We start from the raw sequence: 14,981 nt of genomic DNA on the forward strand, positions 1-14,981 counted from the left end.
CTAATCACTTTTCTTTTTTGATACTACTGCTACTAATCACTTTTTATTGCAGACATTTCAACATCGGGGAACCTTTTCATCCATATAGATAATTAGGTTGCTCATTCAAAGTTACTAGATTATCATTTTGTCCAAGACCGAAAATAGGTACAAGTTACAATGACTACCTCAGCTTCTCATATTGTGACTCTAACAAGCATATCCCATGTATCAATCTAATTATTTATTTTATCTTTAGGCATAAAGTATTCGAAAGCTATACTTATCTAATTAATTCGAATTAGAACCATAAGATCTCTAACGGGCAAAGTGCTCTCTCTCTCTCGAAAGGTTCTTTATTCCCACAAATTCAAAACTTCTAATTAAGGATGGGAACCTTACTCATTCCATCGCACCGATATACCACTCCAGCATTGTTTTATGTTTCAATCATTAGTTCATGTATTGGGTGACACTAGAATGTTCAGCTAGCAATCCCCCGATGCAAGTTTTACACAAGTTAATTTTCCCGTTAGCCTCCTACACATTTAAGAGTGCATCATAGGACCAAAGAAACAAGTCCATCTTCCTGAGTAAAACAGCTCACAAAAGGAGGAAGCAAAGCGGTATTTCAAATTCTATGGTATTAAGACTTTAAGGGATCGTTTGATTTGAATACGGCTTATCTCGGGATAAGTTATGATGTGATAAGTTATGCTGAGATTAGTTATGTTGGGATTAGTTATTCTGATATTATTTTTTATCCACTGTTCGGTATGTTGTATTAAAAATGACAATTACATAATTTCTAAGAAGAAGGTATAAGTTATCCCGGCACTAATTACCCCATCCTCTACAAGGTACTCCCTTCGTTTCAATTTATGTGAACTCATTTGACTGGGCACGGAGTTTAAGAAAAGAAAGAAGACTTTTGAACTTGTGGTGTAAAATGAGGCACATATATTTTGTGTGGCTATAAATCATTGCATAAATGTAAATTGTTTCCAAATAAAGAAAGAGGTCATTCTTTTTGACACGGACTAAAAAGGAAATAGGTTCACATAAATTAAAACGGAGGGAGTATAAGTTATCTCGGTACTAATTATAATCTCGAGATAACTTATACCAGATTTGCTAACCAAACAAAGTATTAAGGTGGTATTAAATTTATATACTAGCACTATATCTTCTATACCTCATACCAAACGACCCCTAAGAGAACGTGATCTTTTGGTACTAATCTACTTTTTCCAAGTTTTGTTGAACAATTTGATTGCATATTATTAACAACGAAGCAAACCTCAATGAACAGAAAAAGATATCAGGCAATTGGAAATATCCGATATGTTTCTAAGTTTCTTTCCTAGAAGAAGTATATGTTCAAGAACCAGTTCCAAGATTACAGTGAACAAAAGGGTCCGAGCCTCTTTCTCCACATTCAACCATGCATGAAACCAACTATATATCCATTTTGAAAAATGAACACAATTGAGAAAGCGAATGATCACCCATTAAACATTATCTAAATGCATGTAAGACAGCAGAGAGGTGACATGATTGAACTAAGCAGCAGGTCAGCCTTCAGCATGTAAAATCAGTTGCATAACTTTCCAGGTCATGTCTGATTAGGAAAGTTCCCGATAACTGTTCATTTGCAAATTACTCTCTCCGTCCAAGTTCTTTTACTTGTCCAATTAGAAAACAAATGAATAATTTACCATTTTATACCTATTTTACCCTTCTTATTAAGTGTTACTTATTCCAATTTATTTTTCAATATATAATAAATAGGATGATATCAGTTGCGGACACAAGATTTTGTGCAAGCGGGTTCAATCTTAGAAGCATATAAATTTAGTAGTAAAATAGTAGTTATCAAGTGGGTTCAAATAAAATATTTATGCAAAATTTACATAGCTTTAATACTAATTTATACATATACACAATATTAATTTTTTGTGAAGCGGGTTCAGTTGAACCCGCTATCCACCACTGGGGTCCGCCACTGGATGATATAGTAAAATTACCTTATTTATTATTTTTTAAGAGGCGTTTTAAGTCAATATTGAACAAGTAAACTTAGTCGGAGAGAGTAGTATAAAGCTTTGCTTCCTAGTTCCCTAGCACCATGCCTTAATGGGATCAGCTTGAAGCCACGGAAGTGCTCTTCACTTAAAAAGCGGACTAATCCTATACTTAATCCCGCGCTAACATTGATATAAAATTAATACCGGTCCACCAGATCATTATAGGTAGGGTTGCTTATCGGGTGGATCGGACGGTTATTTACTCTTAACGATTCGGCTTATCGGGTATCGGCTTTTAAATGTATTAATCCGCTAACCATCCGATAAGATATTGGGCGGATTGATATCGGTTTAGCTATTATCGGGCCACCCGATAATTAAAAACTCGTTTGGACTGACTACTTTTATTACGGGACCGAACTAAAATTAAATAAAAGGACTACTGGAAACACCAAGTATAATGTTATAGTTCAGCTAGCTAGTTTGTTGGTCTTGTTCGCAGAATGACAGAATCACAGTTCATAAAAGTTGTGTAGAACCTTGTGAATGTTCTAGTTAACGAAGTATAATGTTACACAGACAAATCGAATGAACAAGCAGACTAATCAACTGCAATCTAAATGATATAACTGTTAAAGAAGGGTGTAGAACCTTGTGAATGTTCTAAGAGGATAATTATAGTAAAATCACATTAGTTTTGTGTCTTAAGTGAGAATACAGCAAAGTGTTAATTAGCATGAAACTAGAGAGCAACATGTGACTAAACCTCAAGAAGGAAATAAAGTATTTGAGTGGCTTTAACTAAGCACTGTCCAAAGTAGTCATAAAGCAAATCATAGAGACAGCATAAGTATAAAGCAAATCGCGGTTACAACATCCTTTCACATGCATAATGCATTAAGGCTCAGATTTTTATTTTTCCGGTGATCCCTTCAATAATAGAGGAAGAAACTTGAAATCACTTGCAAGAAACTTAACTAATTCCCCTGTCAAACAACTTCATAGAGCTCTAAACTGAAAGGCCACCCTTGTACCTGCAAGGCACTATCTTGCTTTTTCAATTTCTTTTCATATTGGGTCAAAGAAAAGGAATCAGATACTATTCTGCCTAAATACTAGTAGTATATTGTATGAAATTTGAGAAGAATTACCATAGGGAAGGAAGATGACTGATCACTTTGTGAGGACATAAACAGAGGCGAGACGGCGAGTCGGCAAGAGGGAGAGGCGAGACGGCGAGTCGGCAAGAGGGAGAGGCGAGACGACGAGAGGGAGAGGCGAGAGGGCTGGCCGCTGGGTTTCTAAGGGAAATTAAGAATTTTAGATGTTAGGGTTTCTAAAGTCTAAATGTCTAATAGAGTAATACAGTGGCAGTACTGGAAGTGAAAGTGTGGAAGGAATTTTTATTATTTAATATACATAATAATATATGGATAAAAATAAATTTTATATATATATATATATATATATATATATATATATATATATATATATATATATATATATATATATATATCTTAAGATGTTAACGGATTATCCGTTAAGAAAATTGAATAATCCGCCTCAAAACCGATAAGCCGTTAATAAAAAAATTTCAATCCGTTCTCCATCCGTTAAACCGTTAGTCCGATACCAATAAGCCATTAAGCCACTTTTGCGGTTCGATTCGGTTTTGAACACCTCTAATTACAGGTCCCCTCTCAATAAAGTATTGCGAGCCCACATTTTCTACTAGAAAACTACCTCCATTTCTACCATTCTTAGTGAGGAAGATTACAGCTACTTATCTCGTCCCAACTGTAGTTTTCATTATAAGACCAGTCGTACTCCAAAATTCTTAACCAAAAGGAATGCTGCTACTAATAACTTTTTCTTTTCTGATAAGTACCGCTACTAATTACTTTGCACTGCAGATATTTTGCCATCGCAGAAACTTTTTATCTTCAGATGGATAATTAGGTTACTCATTGTAAATTACTAGATAATCACTTTGTCCAAGCCTACGTGCAATATAATTGATAGCGACTACCTTAGTTTGTCGTCAAACTTATAACTCCAACAAGTGATCAATCTAATTTATTTGTTTATTTTTTATCTTTAGGCATAAGGCATTTGGAACCTACTAACCCCACTAATTGGAATGCGTGCGCACCAAAAGATCGTCTTAGCAAAGTGCTCATTCTCGAAAGGTCGAGATTTCGAGAATAAGGGTGGATGGACCCTTATAATATTCAAAATCACGATCAATTCCTTTTTCAAATCCTGCTGCAGCTGCGTGCCCTTCCCTCGTGCCACAAATGACCTACGGAGAAGAAGAATCCTAGAACAAAATGAGAGGCAGCTAACCAACTTCTAGGAGAGACATAATTGACTGCACTGATCTCCTAGCACTATTTTTATGTTTCAATGGTGACAGTTGTATTTTCAACTGGAACCTCGGTTCGTCAACCCCATGATGCATGTTTTACAGGATAACTTAATTTGTCCATTAGCCTCTTAAACTTTTAAGAGCGCGCCATAGGACCAAGGACATAAGCCCATCCTCTACATAAACAGCTCACGAAAGTTGGAAACAAGGCCATATTTCAAATTCAATGGTATTACAACCCGAAGATAATGTGGTCTTCAGGTAGTAATAAAGTTTTTCCCAAGATTCGTTGAACAATTTGATCGCATATCAAATTCATGTAACAAGGCAAACCTCAATACGTCCTAATATGTGATGTAACTGATATGTCCATGCAAAGGAAGAAAGCCCAAGGAGACAAGAAAGCTCAGACTTCATATAAGCTTCATAGGTTGCAATTGAACAATGAAATACTTTTAAGAGCAAGCATGATCGAATTAACAGGAATACAAACTACAAGCTACCTAAACTTGAAGCCAAAAGAGAAAAGATTGAATTAAAAAGAAAACACTGCCTGCAGGCATTCCTAAGTTCAAAGGCACTGTCGTACGTGAGTCCGTGTACCTTCTGCCCACGAGCGAATGCTAACTCTAATCTTCCAAATTTCATCTTCTCCTGCATTAGCTTCTCCGATTCATTTGCAGAAATCTCCATCATACAATTGCTAAGCCCAACAATGAAGACAACAGTTCTGCATTAGGCAGTTATTTACACGGATGATAAACTTGTCATCCACTAGAATTCTCTTTCGCTATCTCTACAAAATTTACCATCTTCAAGCTTCAGTGTTAGTTTCTAAATCCCAGTCCCTACGCCTTCTTCATGTAGAGATGAAAACAGATGACAATGAACCACTTGTGTTACGATTTATCCTCGAATCTGAACCAGAGGTCTCGGAGCTGGATGAAGCAGCCCCCCCAAAACACGAAAAGAAACTGCAAAATAGTCTCCTCAAACCCCCATTTTGCTGCGACACTCTCCCTCCTCCAGAACCCCATGAAATCCTTCTCGGAACCCCATTGCTATTGAACCCTCCATCCATCTCTGTATATACAACAGGCATCTCTCGTTCCCCACCCACCCTCCTCCCAAACCTCCCAACCGCAAATCCACCTCCTGGCAATCTCCATATTGTTAAACCAACAGCTTCATCATCATTTCCTACATTTCTATTTTGCTCATTTGAATCTCCACCACTCTCGGTGGGCAATTCCTGTCTACAAACAGGGCAAGAATTCCGCAGCGACAGCCATGGTAGAATACAATCGGAATGATATAAATGCTTACAGGGCATTTCGCGAGCCTCAGTTCCCAGCTCGAAGGACTCCATACAAACAGCACAGTGAGATTCTACATCCACATGTGAAGGAACAATCTCAATGGTTGCCATTGACTCGATTGCAGCTTTCGAAGCTGGTGGATTTTCAATTCTTCCAACATCAATCTGTGCTAACTGATCCAGAAGCCTATCGAAGCCCGATCCAAGTAGAAACTCCGACATACTTGCGGGCAAGGGCCTGAAACCCGACCCAGATCCATCTCCGTAATACAGCTCAAATGCTCCTGCAGCCCCTCCACCACCATCACCACCGCCACGGGAAGGACTTCTGAGGACGATGACAGGGTTAAAGGGTGACCTATCACCACCATTTCTCCTGCTCCTCTGAAGAATTGAACTTGAATCAGAAGCCACTGCAGGGAAACGACGCCGTCGAGAAGCGGACAGTGAGAATCTGTTGGGAGTCTCGACCACTTCTTCGACGAACCCACTGTTGCAGTTGAGGCATGTGATTGAATCTTGGTTCCGTACTGTAATAAATCTATTGCATCTATAGCACCAATAATTCGACGACATCGACATCTTACTTCCTAAGATCAAGTCAAGAATTTAAAAATTTCCCAATTCCGATATCAGATCTGAAAAGTTGAACAAAAAGAATCCCTAAAATCCAAACTTTACACGATATTCACAAAGATAAAATAGTTTTTTCATACACAAGGAAACTCTAATTCATAAACAAACTTAAACCACTGAAAATTATACTCCATATACTGTGGGACGAATTTCCGACTAAGGTACAACAGAGCGAGAGAGAGATAGAGAAGTCAAGATGCGAGATAAGATTTGTTGGGAAATGGAGACAATTATAAAGAGAAGGCGAGAGGGTATACTTTTTGGGGTGGAGGGTAAAGTTGGAAATGAAGAGCAGTGGTGATGACTTGGAATATAACGGGTAATGGAGCCTGACAATTGGTGACACGTGCCAACAGAGACAGTACTGAGTGGTTCGTTATGGAGCGTAAAGGTAGGAAGTTAATTGGAGCGTAGAATTGCGGAGATTCGCATATAAGAATTAACTTACCTACGTAGCCGTCCACCTAATTTTTTAAATTAAAAATAATCGATAAATATATAATACATGTAAAATTCATATATAATATATATACTGTATATAATCAATGTATGATTTATATGTAACGACTAGAAAATATAAACAGTTTATCTGGCCGGCTATTTGTGTAACAATCTCATTCGCATATATACTTCTTATTGGGTCACTCTTGAAGTTATACCCGTATTACATAAAAATATACAAATTTATTAGTTATAGGATCAACTTCAGACTTAGCGAGTCAGAAATTAAAAAAATTCCAAACTTAAGATGCACTTAAAACTGTTTTAGTCTAAAATTCGGCTAATTTTTGCACGCACTTAAGACTTTTTTAAGTTTGAAGTGAAAAAAATTGTACTTAAAATCTTGATACCTAATTGGACGGAAGTGTAACTAATTTTTACATGTACTTAAGATTTTTTTAGTCTGAAGTGTAAATTGCCCAAAAATAGAAACTTGTTCTTCGAATTTTAACAATATAATTCAACACATGATTCAATACCCAAATCTACTCCAAATGAGCTCAGATTTGGTAACGACCCGGCCGGTCATTTTGTGTATTTGAGTCTCGTTTTCCTATTTGATGCTTCCTGTATGCTTGATTGTCGTTTTGTGACTTGCGTGATGGTTGGTTTGGTTCTGGGAAGGTTTTGGAGTGAACTGGAATATTTAGTGGGCGTTTGGACATAAGAATTGTAAAATTCCAAAAAAGTGAATTTTTTTTTCAAGTGAAAATGGTATTTGAAAATTAGAGTTGTGTTTGGACATGAATATAATTTTGAGTTATTTTTGAATTTTTGTGAGTGATCTGAGTGAAAATTTTGAAAAACAGCTTTTTGGAATTTTTCAAATTTTTGAAAAATTATAAAATTCATCTTCAAGTGAAAATTGGAAATTTTAAGGCCAAACACTGATTTCGAAAAAAGTAAAAAATTTTCATTAAAAAATAAAAAAATTCTTATGTCCAAACAGGCTCTTAGTTTTATTGTTGGAAGTTTAAGTTGTAAGAGTTAACTAAGGTTTGAATTTTGTGAAAACAACCTCAGATTGGTGATTTGATGGTTCCAAAACGTTCGTGTGCTGATTTTAAACTTAGGTGTATGTTTGGATTTGGATTTGGAGGTCCTAAGATATTTTGACTCTATTTATCGTAAATTAAAAATTTGAAGGTTTGGAAAGTTCACAAGTTTAACTTGGACTTTGATGGTATCGGGTTCAGATTATTATTCTGGAACTTGGAGTAGGTTCGTTTTGTCATTTGAAACTTGTGTGCAAAGTTTAATTGAATTCTGAGTTGGTTAGATATGAATCGGACGCTTAGTTGTGAATTGTTGAAGTTCACTTGAAGGCATGCATCATCAGTTTTGATGCTTGATTCTTGGTTGTGGATGTTATTTTGATTATTTGAGCTTACGAGCGAGTACCTATGAGGTTTATATACTTGGGTGGATGTTTAGAGTGGGGGACTGAGGGGCTCGGGTGAGTTTCGTATTGGTTTCGGATTGATTCTTCAAAGTTGGGATTTTTGCTGGTGCTGTAGACCGATTTGTGATGTTTTGCTTGCATTTGCGAGGTCCGAATTTGGAGACTGTTGATCGCATTTGCGATGTTGGACTGGGGAGGCCAGCTTTACAAATATGCAAAGCTGGTGTCGCAATTGCGACTTTTGCTTTTGCGAGGGGTAGTTCGCTTTTGCGATGAAGGGTCGCTTTTGCGACATCTACTGCACAGTGGTTATGTTCACTTTTTCCAGCCTCTGGTCGCATTTGCGAACCCTTGGTCGCAAATGCGACACCTGTAGCTGGGTTATAGAGAGTAATTTCGGGATTTTGGCTCATTATCTCATATTTTAAACCCTAGACTTGGGAGAGGTGGTTTTGGCCTAGAGATTTTCGCGCAAGGCTTTGGGGTAAGTGATTTCTACATATTTTTGGTATTATTTCAAGAATCTACATGGATTATTAACACCCAAAATATAAAATTTGGAGGAAAATTTGGGGGGGGGGGGGGAGGGGGAGTTTCCTACAACTTAAGAAAATGAAAATGAGGGATTTGAGCTATGATTTGGACTTAGTTTTGGAATTTAATCACATATTTGAACTCGTGGGGTTATGGGTAGTTAGGATCTACCTCTTGACTTGAGTTTTGACCATATAGGCCCGGGGTTATTGACTTTTTGGGAATTGAATAAAGATCGAAGTTTTATTATTTGATATTGGTTCATATAGCCTTGTTTGACATTATTAAGTTATTTTTTGTTAGATTTGACCCGTTCGAGGCTGATTTGAGAGGCAAGAGATTTTTGAAATATTGATTCTCGCGCTTTGAGGTATGTATTTGCCTAGGCTTGCTTGAGGGTATTTCCCCGTAGGTAATGATGTTTGCTATATGTAAGGGTGACGCATATGCGAGGTAATGATCCGGGTAGAATCTAGGCTATTATATGCCTTGCTTTCATATCATGATTTCTTCGATGCCGTGCTTTCTATACTTGTAGACTACATGAGCTGTGATGCATGTTAGAAATCATGTATAGGTCATCTGTTCATCTATATAAGATATGATAGAGCTAGTTTTATTTTGTTGAGCTATTTGCCTTAGCCGTAGTCATATTTTGAAGTCATGATATTACATCTGCGTATTATATATTTGTCTCTGTGTATTCTTTATATATTATCTCACATGTTGTTAGTATTCTCGTGTGTGTGACACGTGTTTGAGATGAGTTGTGCTATGTTGGCTTATTCTGCGTGGTATTGATCATGGCACTATGAGTTGTGAGCATATTGTGACCTGAGCGGATTGATGATTGATTTTGGACCATTGATCCGTGTTGCTATTATTATGCTATTATTGTTGATGTTGACTGTTGGATATGAGTATTGGTCATTGCCAAGCTCGTCAATGCTTTCAGCCCAAGGTTAGGCTTGATATTTATTGAGTATATATGGTCGGTTGTAATCATACTACACTTTACACTTCATGTGCAGATCCAGGTATTGCAGATCATGGTAGCTGCAAGTGAGCCGGATCCGGATTAGTTTGAGATTTCGAGATAACACTGTTGTTCCATCTGTCCCTTTCCTTATTTCATGTTATTATTCTTTAGTCTTTCAGGCAGTATTATATTTGGCTCAAACCTTGTATTTACTTATTCTATAGAGCTCATGTACTCGATGACACCAGATTTTTAGATGATTTTCAATTGTATCATTATTTTTACTTCAGTTATTTATATATTATTCCGTAATTGAGACTATTTAAATTTTTTTGTTGATGTTTATTTCTATATATTGGTTGTTGGCTTGCCTAGCAAGCAGGGTTAGTATTACACCCCATGTTTTCGTACGTAAGAGTACGTCGTAAGACAATTGATGTAAGCTCAGAAATAAGATCATTTTTAAAAGTATATAAGGTAAGTTAATCACGTTACCTTGGAGGTTACAAATCTTTAAGATCATGGATAACAAGTACCAAGAGGGTTGAAAGACTTTGAAGCTAAACAAACTGAAGAAAATAAGTTTTGTCGAAGGTCGACAAGTTGGGAATATTATAACACGTACTCTTGGGATAAGAATAAGGTGCTTAACATGATAAGGAGGTTATGTTATGCATTATTTTAGTCGTATGATAGTCTTGTATTACATTTTAAAGTCAAGCGAGCTGTGGAACAAAAGTTGGCAAAGGTCATTGCAAGTTACATTCATAAATGTGCTGAAAATTAGGTCAAATGTAGCTGCGATATTCTCCCAATATACTTGGAATTTGTTACACCCTGTGCGTCCCAAGGTGACGCATAATGAATATGAGACTTGTTAATCATGATTTAAATGAGTGTAAAGTCATAATATGACTATATATGATGTTTGGGTATAACATATAAAGTTTGGGAAAAATCGGATTTAAGTTGCGGAAAAACCGACTAAGGATTTGCGTTGTATCGAAGCTTTTTGAGCAATACATTTCGTGTATTATATGAGGTCTTTTTGGAACATATTATACACCAAATTGAAGGTCTTGTAATGTAGTTTCCAACACTGTTAACCGTTCATTCATACGACGTCCGGATAAAAAGATATAAGCGTCTGAAGAAGGGCCTCTTTGACTTTTTAAAAGTTGATATATATAGGTTTTAAGTCGTCTTTCTCTTCATTTTTCATAGAACATGAACAGAAAACCCCCATAAACCTATCCTTAAGCTCTTTACAAGGGTTTCAAAGAAGATTAACATCCCGAGTACGAAATCAAGAAGCGATAACATTAGAACGATCCCTACGACGTAAGTATCATTATACCGCCTCTCTTTTTCTATGTAGTTTGAGAGTTAAGAAAATGCCTACTTTCTGTATTTAAGATTTTAAATATCAAGGAAGGTTGATAAATTTATTTCCTAATAGTTAGAATTTACGGGACGGTGATCGGAAGTCGTGAGTTCGATTTATTCCACTTTTAGCGGACTGTTTTGTAGTCCACTCGTGTTGGCCTCTTGTGCTGCTGATTTATGGAGTTTGGAAGGATAAAAGGCGTGGATAAATTTCACATGTGGTAGGGTAGTGGGCTGGTCGCTCGTCGTTGCAGTTTCAGGCTACTTGATAACTTGTTAATTGGGTGTGTTATGGTATATTTGGGGGTTTTGTTATATTAAAGGTCTCAAATTGTAGTTAGGTTATTTTCGAGTTGTTGATTGTATTGTGTTGTTGTGTCACCTATAGTAGGCTTGAAGGAGAAGTAAAATCAGGGAAAATGCTGCCCATTTATTTTTTTACAGATTAAGTTACCTTCGTTATATAAATGAGAGAGTCATTCGTAACATGACAATAGCTTCACTATCATTGTTGTAGATTAAGGTGCAGTGAGCTGAGTTTAGCATTTTAATTGGAAAGATTTCTATAAGGTATATTAAGGCTATCCCTTCTTTCCTTTTGGCATGATCCATATTGTCATGCCCCATCCTCGGAAAACGCGACCGACGCTCAATCGAGTGAACCCGGCCGAGCAAGCATGTTAGATACTTTCTACCCAATTAACCCATGATCAAGAAAAGACGTGATTTCATTAATTATACAGTAGGAATCTCATTCATACAATCCTAAATCGCTTCATTAGTCATTGCGCCTTTAAGTCTCAAAATACACATTTCTTATAGTTCAAGTGGAACAAGTGATCAAACACAACATAACTTGTTTAACATTCCCAACACCCATGTACAACCCACATAGTGTCTACAGAGCCTCTAAAGATACAAAAGAGAGTAAGGACGGTGTCGGCAACAAGGCCCCGACTATACCTCAAAAATTGACCATAATATAAACAAAAAGTACAATACATGGCCCCGGAATGAAATGGGGCTCACTGAGTCCGCTGAGAAGAGGATGCAGCACTATCTGTGATCAACGATATTTGCTATGTAACCACCTGCATCCATTTAAAGATGCAGCGTCCTCGGCAAAAAGGGATGTTAGTACCGTCGAATAGCACTAGTATGTAAAGCTAAACACCAGCTCAATAGAATGAATAATAATACAAGAGAAACAGTCAAGAATTCAATAAGGGCTTCAAATAATAGTATAACAACAAGTTAAGGATCATATACATTTTCAAGACAATTTCCATATTATTAGGTTGGGTGACCTTTAGTACCGATATTACACAATTCACAATACCTTTGTATTCTTACACTGAGTCCGATCTCGTCCCGATCGGCTAGGCCATCTCATTTGAGATATTACCACAATTTTATTATAATTTCCAGCACAGTGCCACCATGTGTGTGGCATGGCGTCCGATTACGGCCCGATCGGCTAGGCCATCTCATATGAGACATCAACCTTTTTCACAATTTCGTCCACAATACCATCGTGTTCTTACACGGAGTTCTATCTCGGCCCGATCGGCTAGGCCATATCATTTGAGACATCACCCATATTCAATCAGTCATCTCAATTCATATTTCTTTCCCATATTTTCAATATAATGGTACGAGCGGCCCCAATTGTAAAGTTATTCTTGGCGTTAGGCCGTATTTCATAATTCAAGTTCTTTTCCACATTCCAAAATTATTATTATCAACAATAATAAGGCTTCCCCTTCAAGATGTTAAATTCACGTATGGGCAATATGGGAGTCTTAGGCACATAGAGACTTTTCATACAGTTTGGCATAACAACCTTTATTTTGATCTTGAAATGAAGTCTTAACATTGCTAGCACATATTCCACATTTTGAACACATCCTCAAATAACAAGATAACATGATGAAGCATTTAGAATAAAGATTGAACTTACATCCTTCAACACAAATACATTAGAAATTGCCAATTCTATAATAGAAATTGCCAATTCTATAATGATCAAGGACTTACTTCAATTACATGAACACCGTGGGGTTCAATTCTAAGAAGAAGGGGGTTTAGCCAATATACCTCAATTGAGCTTCTCAAACTCTAAAATAATCCGGAATTCTTAGCAACTTCAATCTATTTTAGAAATATAACAAGTTGGACCAAAATTAGGAAGATGAGCATGGTTGTAGCTCATTTGAGCATATTATCAAACACTAGGTGTGCATCAATATTTTAAGCCCCTTTTTGTGGAAGATTCCATCCTTTCCCAACCCACTCTCTATAATTTTTATCTCAAAACCTTCCCATATACTTCAAGGATACATGCATGCAAGACAACAACCGCCACACCCAATAATTGCCTCTCTAATTACCCCATTTTTGAAAAATTTCGAAATTGAGAGCTAGGACATAGATTCTTACCTTTAGGGTGAAGACTCCCTTTGTTAATCCTCAATGATTGAGCAATAATTGATGGATAATGGTTAAAGATTTCTCCCTCACTCTAAGAACTCTTCCTCTCACTCTAAAATATCAGAAATGTGCTCAAAATGGTCTATGCGGTGTGTTTTAACAGAATTGGGTCGGGTTTAAAAACCCCAAAATGAAGCTCCGGAACGGGTTCTGCGGTCGCATATGCGACCGCATAATGGTTATGTGGTTTGCGAAATGACCGCAAAAATGGGTTCCAGAGCTAGAAAGAAACTGACCTGGTCTGCGGTCACTATGCGACCCGCAGACCTGTTCCGCGGTCACTATGCGACCCGCAGACCTGTTCCGTAGTCGCATAATGCACCACAGAACGGTTCTGTTGTCGCATAGTGCACCGCAGAACCTCCCTCTAAAAAATTCCAAGGCGGGATATGCGATAAGAATGCGGCCCGCGAAATGGTTATGCGGTCACATAATGGCTGTGAAATTGGGCATCAAAAATGCCCTAGAAATCTGCCCCACTCTGCGACCAGTCTGCGGTCCGCAGAGTGGTTCTGCAGCCGCAGAAATGCATACTTCTGCCCAACATTTTCCTTCAATTCCCAGCGCACTGTTCAATCCAAAAAGTCTGAACCGTGGTTCGCAAGCTCACCGCGAAAAATTTCTACTACTATTAACCTCTACGCCTACTTTGGCATCACAGTAGTCCGGGTTTTTAGGAAAAACTTTACGGGGCCTTACACATATGATACAACGAAACGAGCAAACACATAACTTTTAAAAATGGCTATATTCTTAAGAAGTACTAGGGCTGTCTATGTTCTTGATTTTCCATATGTCCTATTATTATATCGTTTGTTCATGGGTCTCAAAAAATACATAAGTGATAAAGTTTATTTCGTGATATTAACCAAAGGCATATTGATCTTATGACATCCCTAGAGATCTTATTGACTTACTTCTTATGCATTGCACTCATTTATGGTTGTATATTGACCCATGACTAGATGACGTTATATACGTGTATATTATATTTAAATGGGGTATGGGAAAGATTGTGGCATTATATATGCACCATCACCTGATCAGCTGGCATACGTTGATGATTTCGCCCACAGAGGCCGAGATGATATGATAGGATGCCCTCAGAGGCTTGATGATGTTATGTGCGCATATACCTATGCATGATATGACATTTATATGCATATGCATAACATTATAAATGTTTCATGATTCACAGAGCTATTTAGACTTACAGGTTTAGTTCTTTACTTTGTGTTTCTTTCATGTCTTTTATATACTGCTTTAACTCCTTACATACTCGGTACTTTATTTGTAATGACTATCACGCCCCGACCTCGAGGAGCGCGACCGGCACTCAACCGAAATAACCCAGCCAAGCA

The 14,981-nt window shown here is 37.3% G+C and overlaps 1 protein-coding gene across 1 annotated transcript; it reads right to left on the minus strand.

Moving 5' to 3' along the window:
* Window positions 1-4,769: 4,769 nt before the first annotated feature.
* On the minus strand, window positions 4,770-6,561 carry LOC104095617 (probable E3 ubiquitin-protein ligase RHC2A). The gene has a single exon (XM_009601777.4). It carries the CDS (start codon window positions 6,272-6,274, stop codon window positions 5,234-5,236), a length of 1,041 nt encoding a protein of 346 aa, XP_009600072.1. The 5' UTR covers window positions 6,275-6,561; the 3' UTR covers window positions 4,770-5,233.
* Between the last annotated feature and the right edge of the window lie 8,420 nt (window positions 6,562-14,981).

The sequence above is a fragment of the Nicotiana tomentosiformis genome, chromosome 5, assembly GCF_000390325.3.
Source record: "Nicotiana tomentosiformis chromosome 5, ASM39032v3, whole genome shotgun sequence".
NCBI classification, from domain to species: Eukaryota; Viridiplantae; Streptophyta; class Magnoliopsida; order Solanales; family Solanaceae; genus Nicotiana; species Nicotiana tomentosiformis.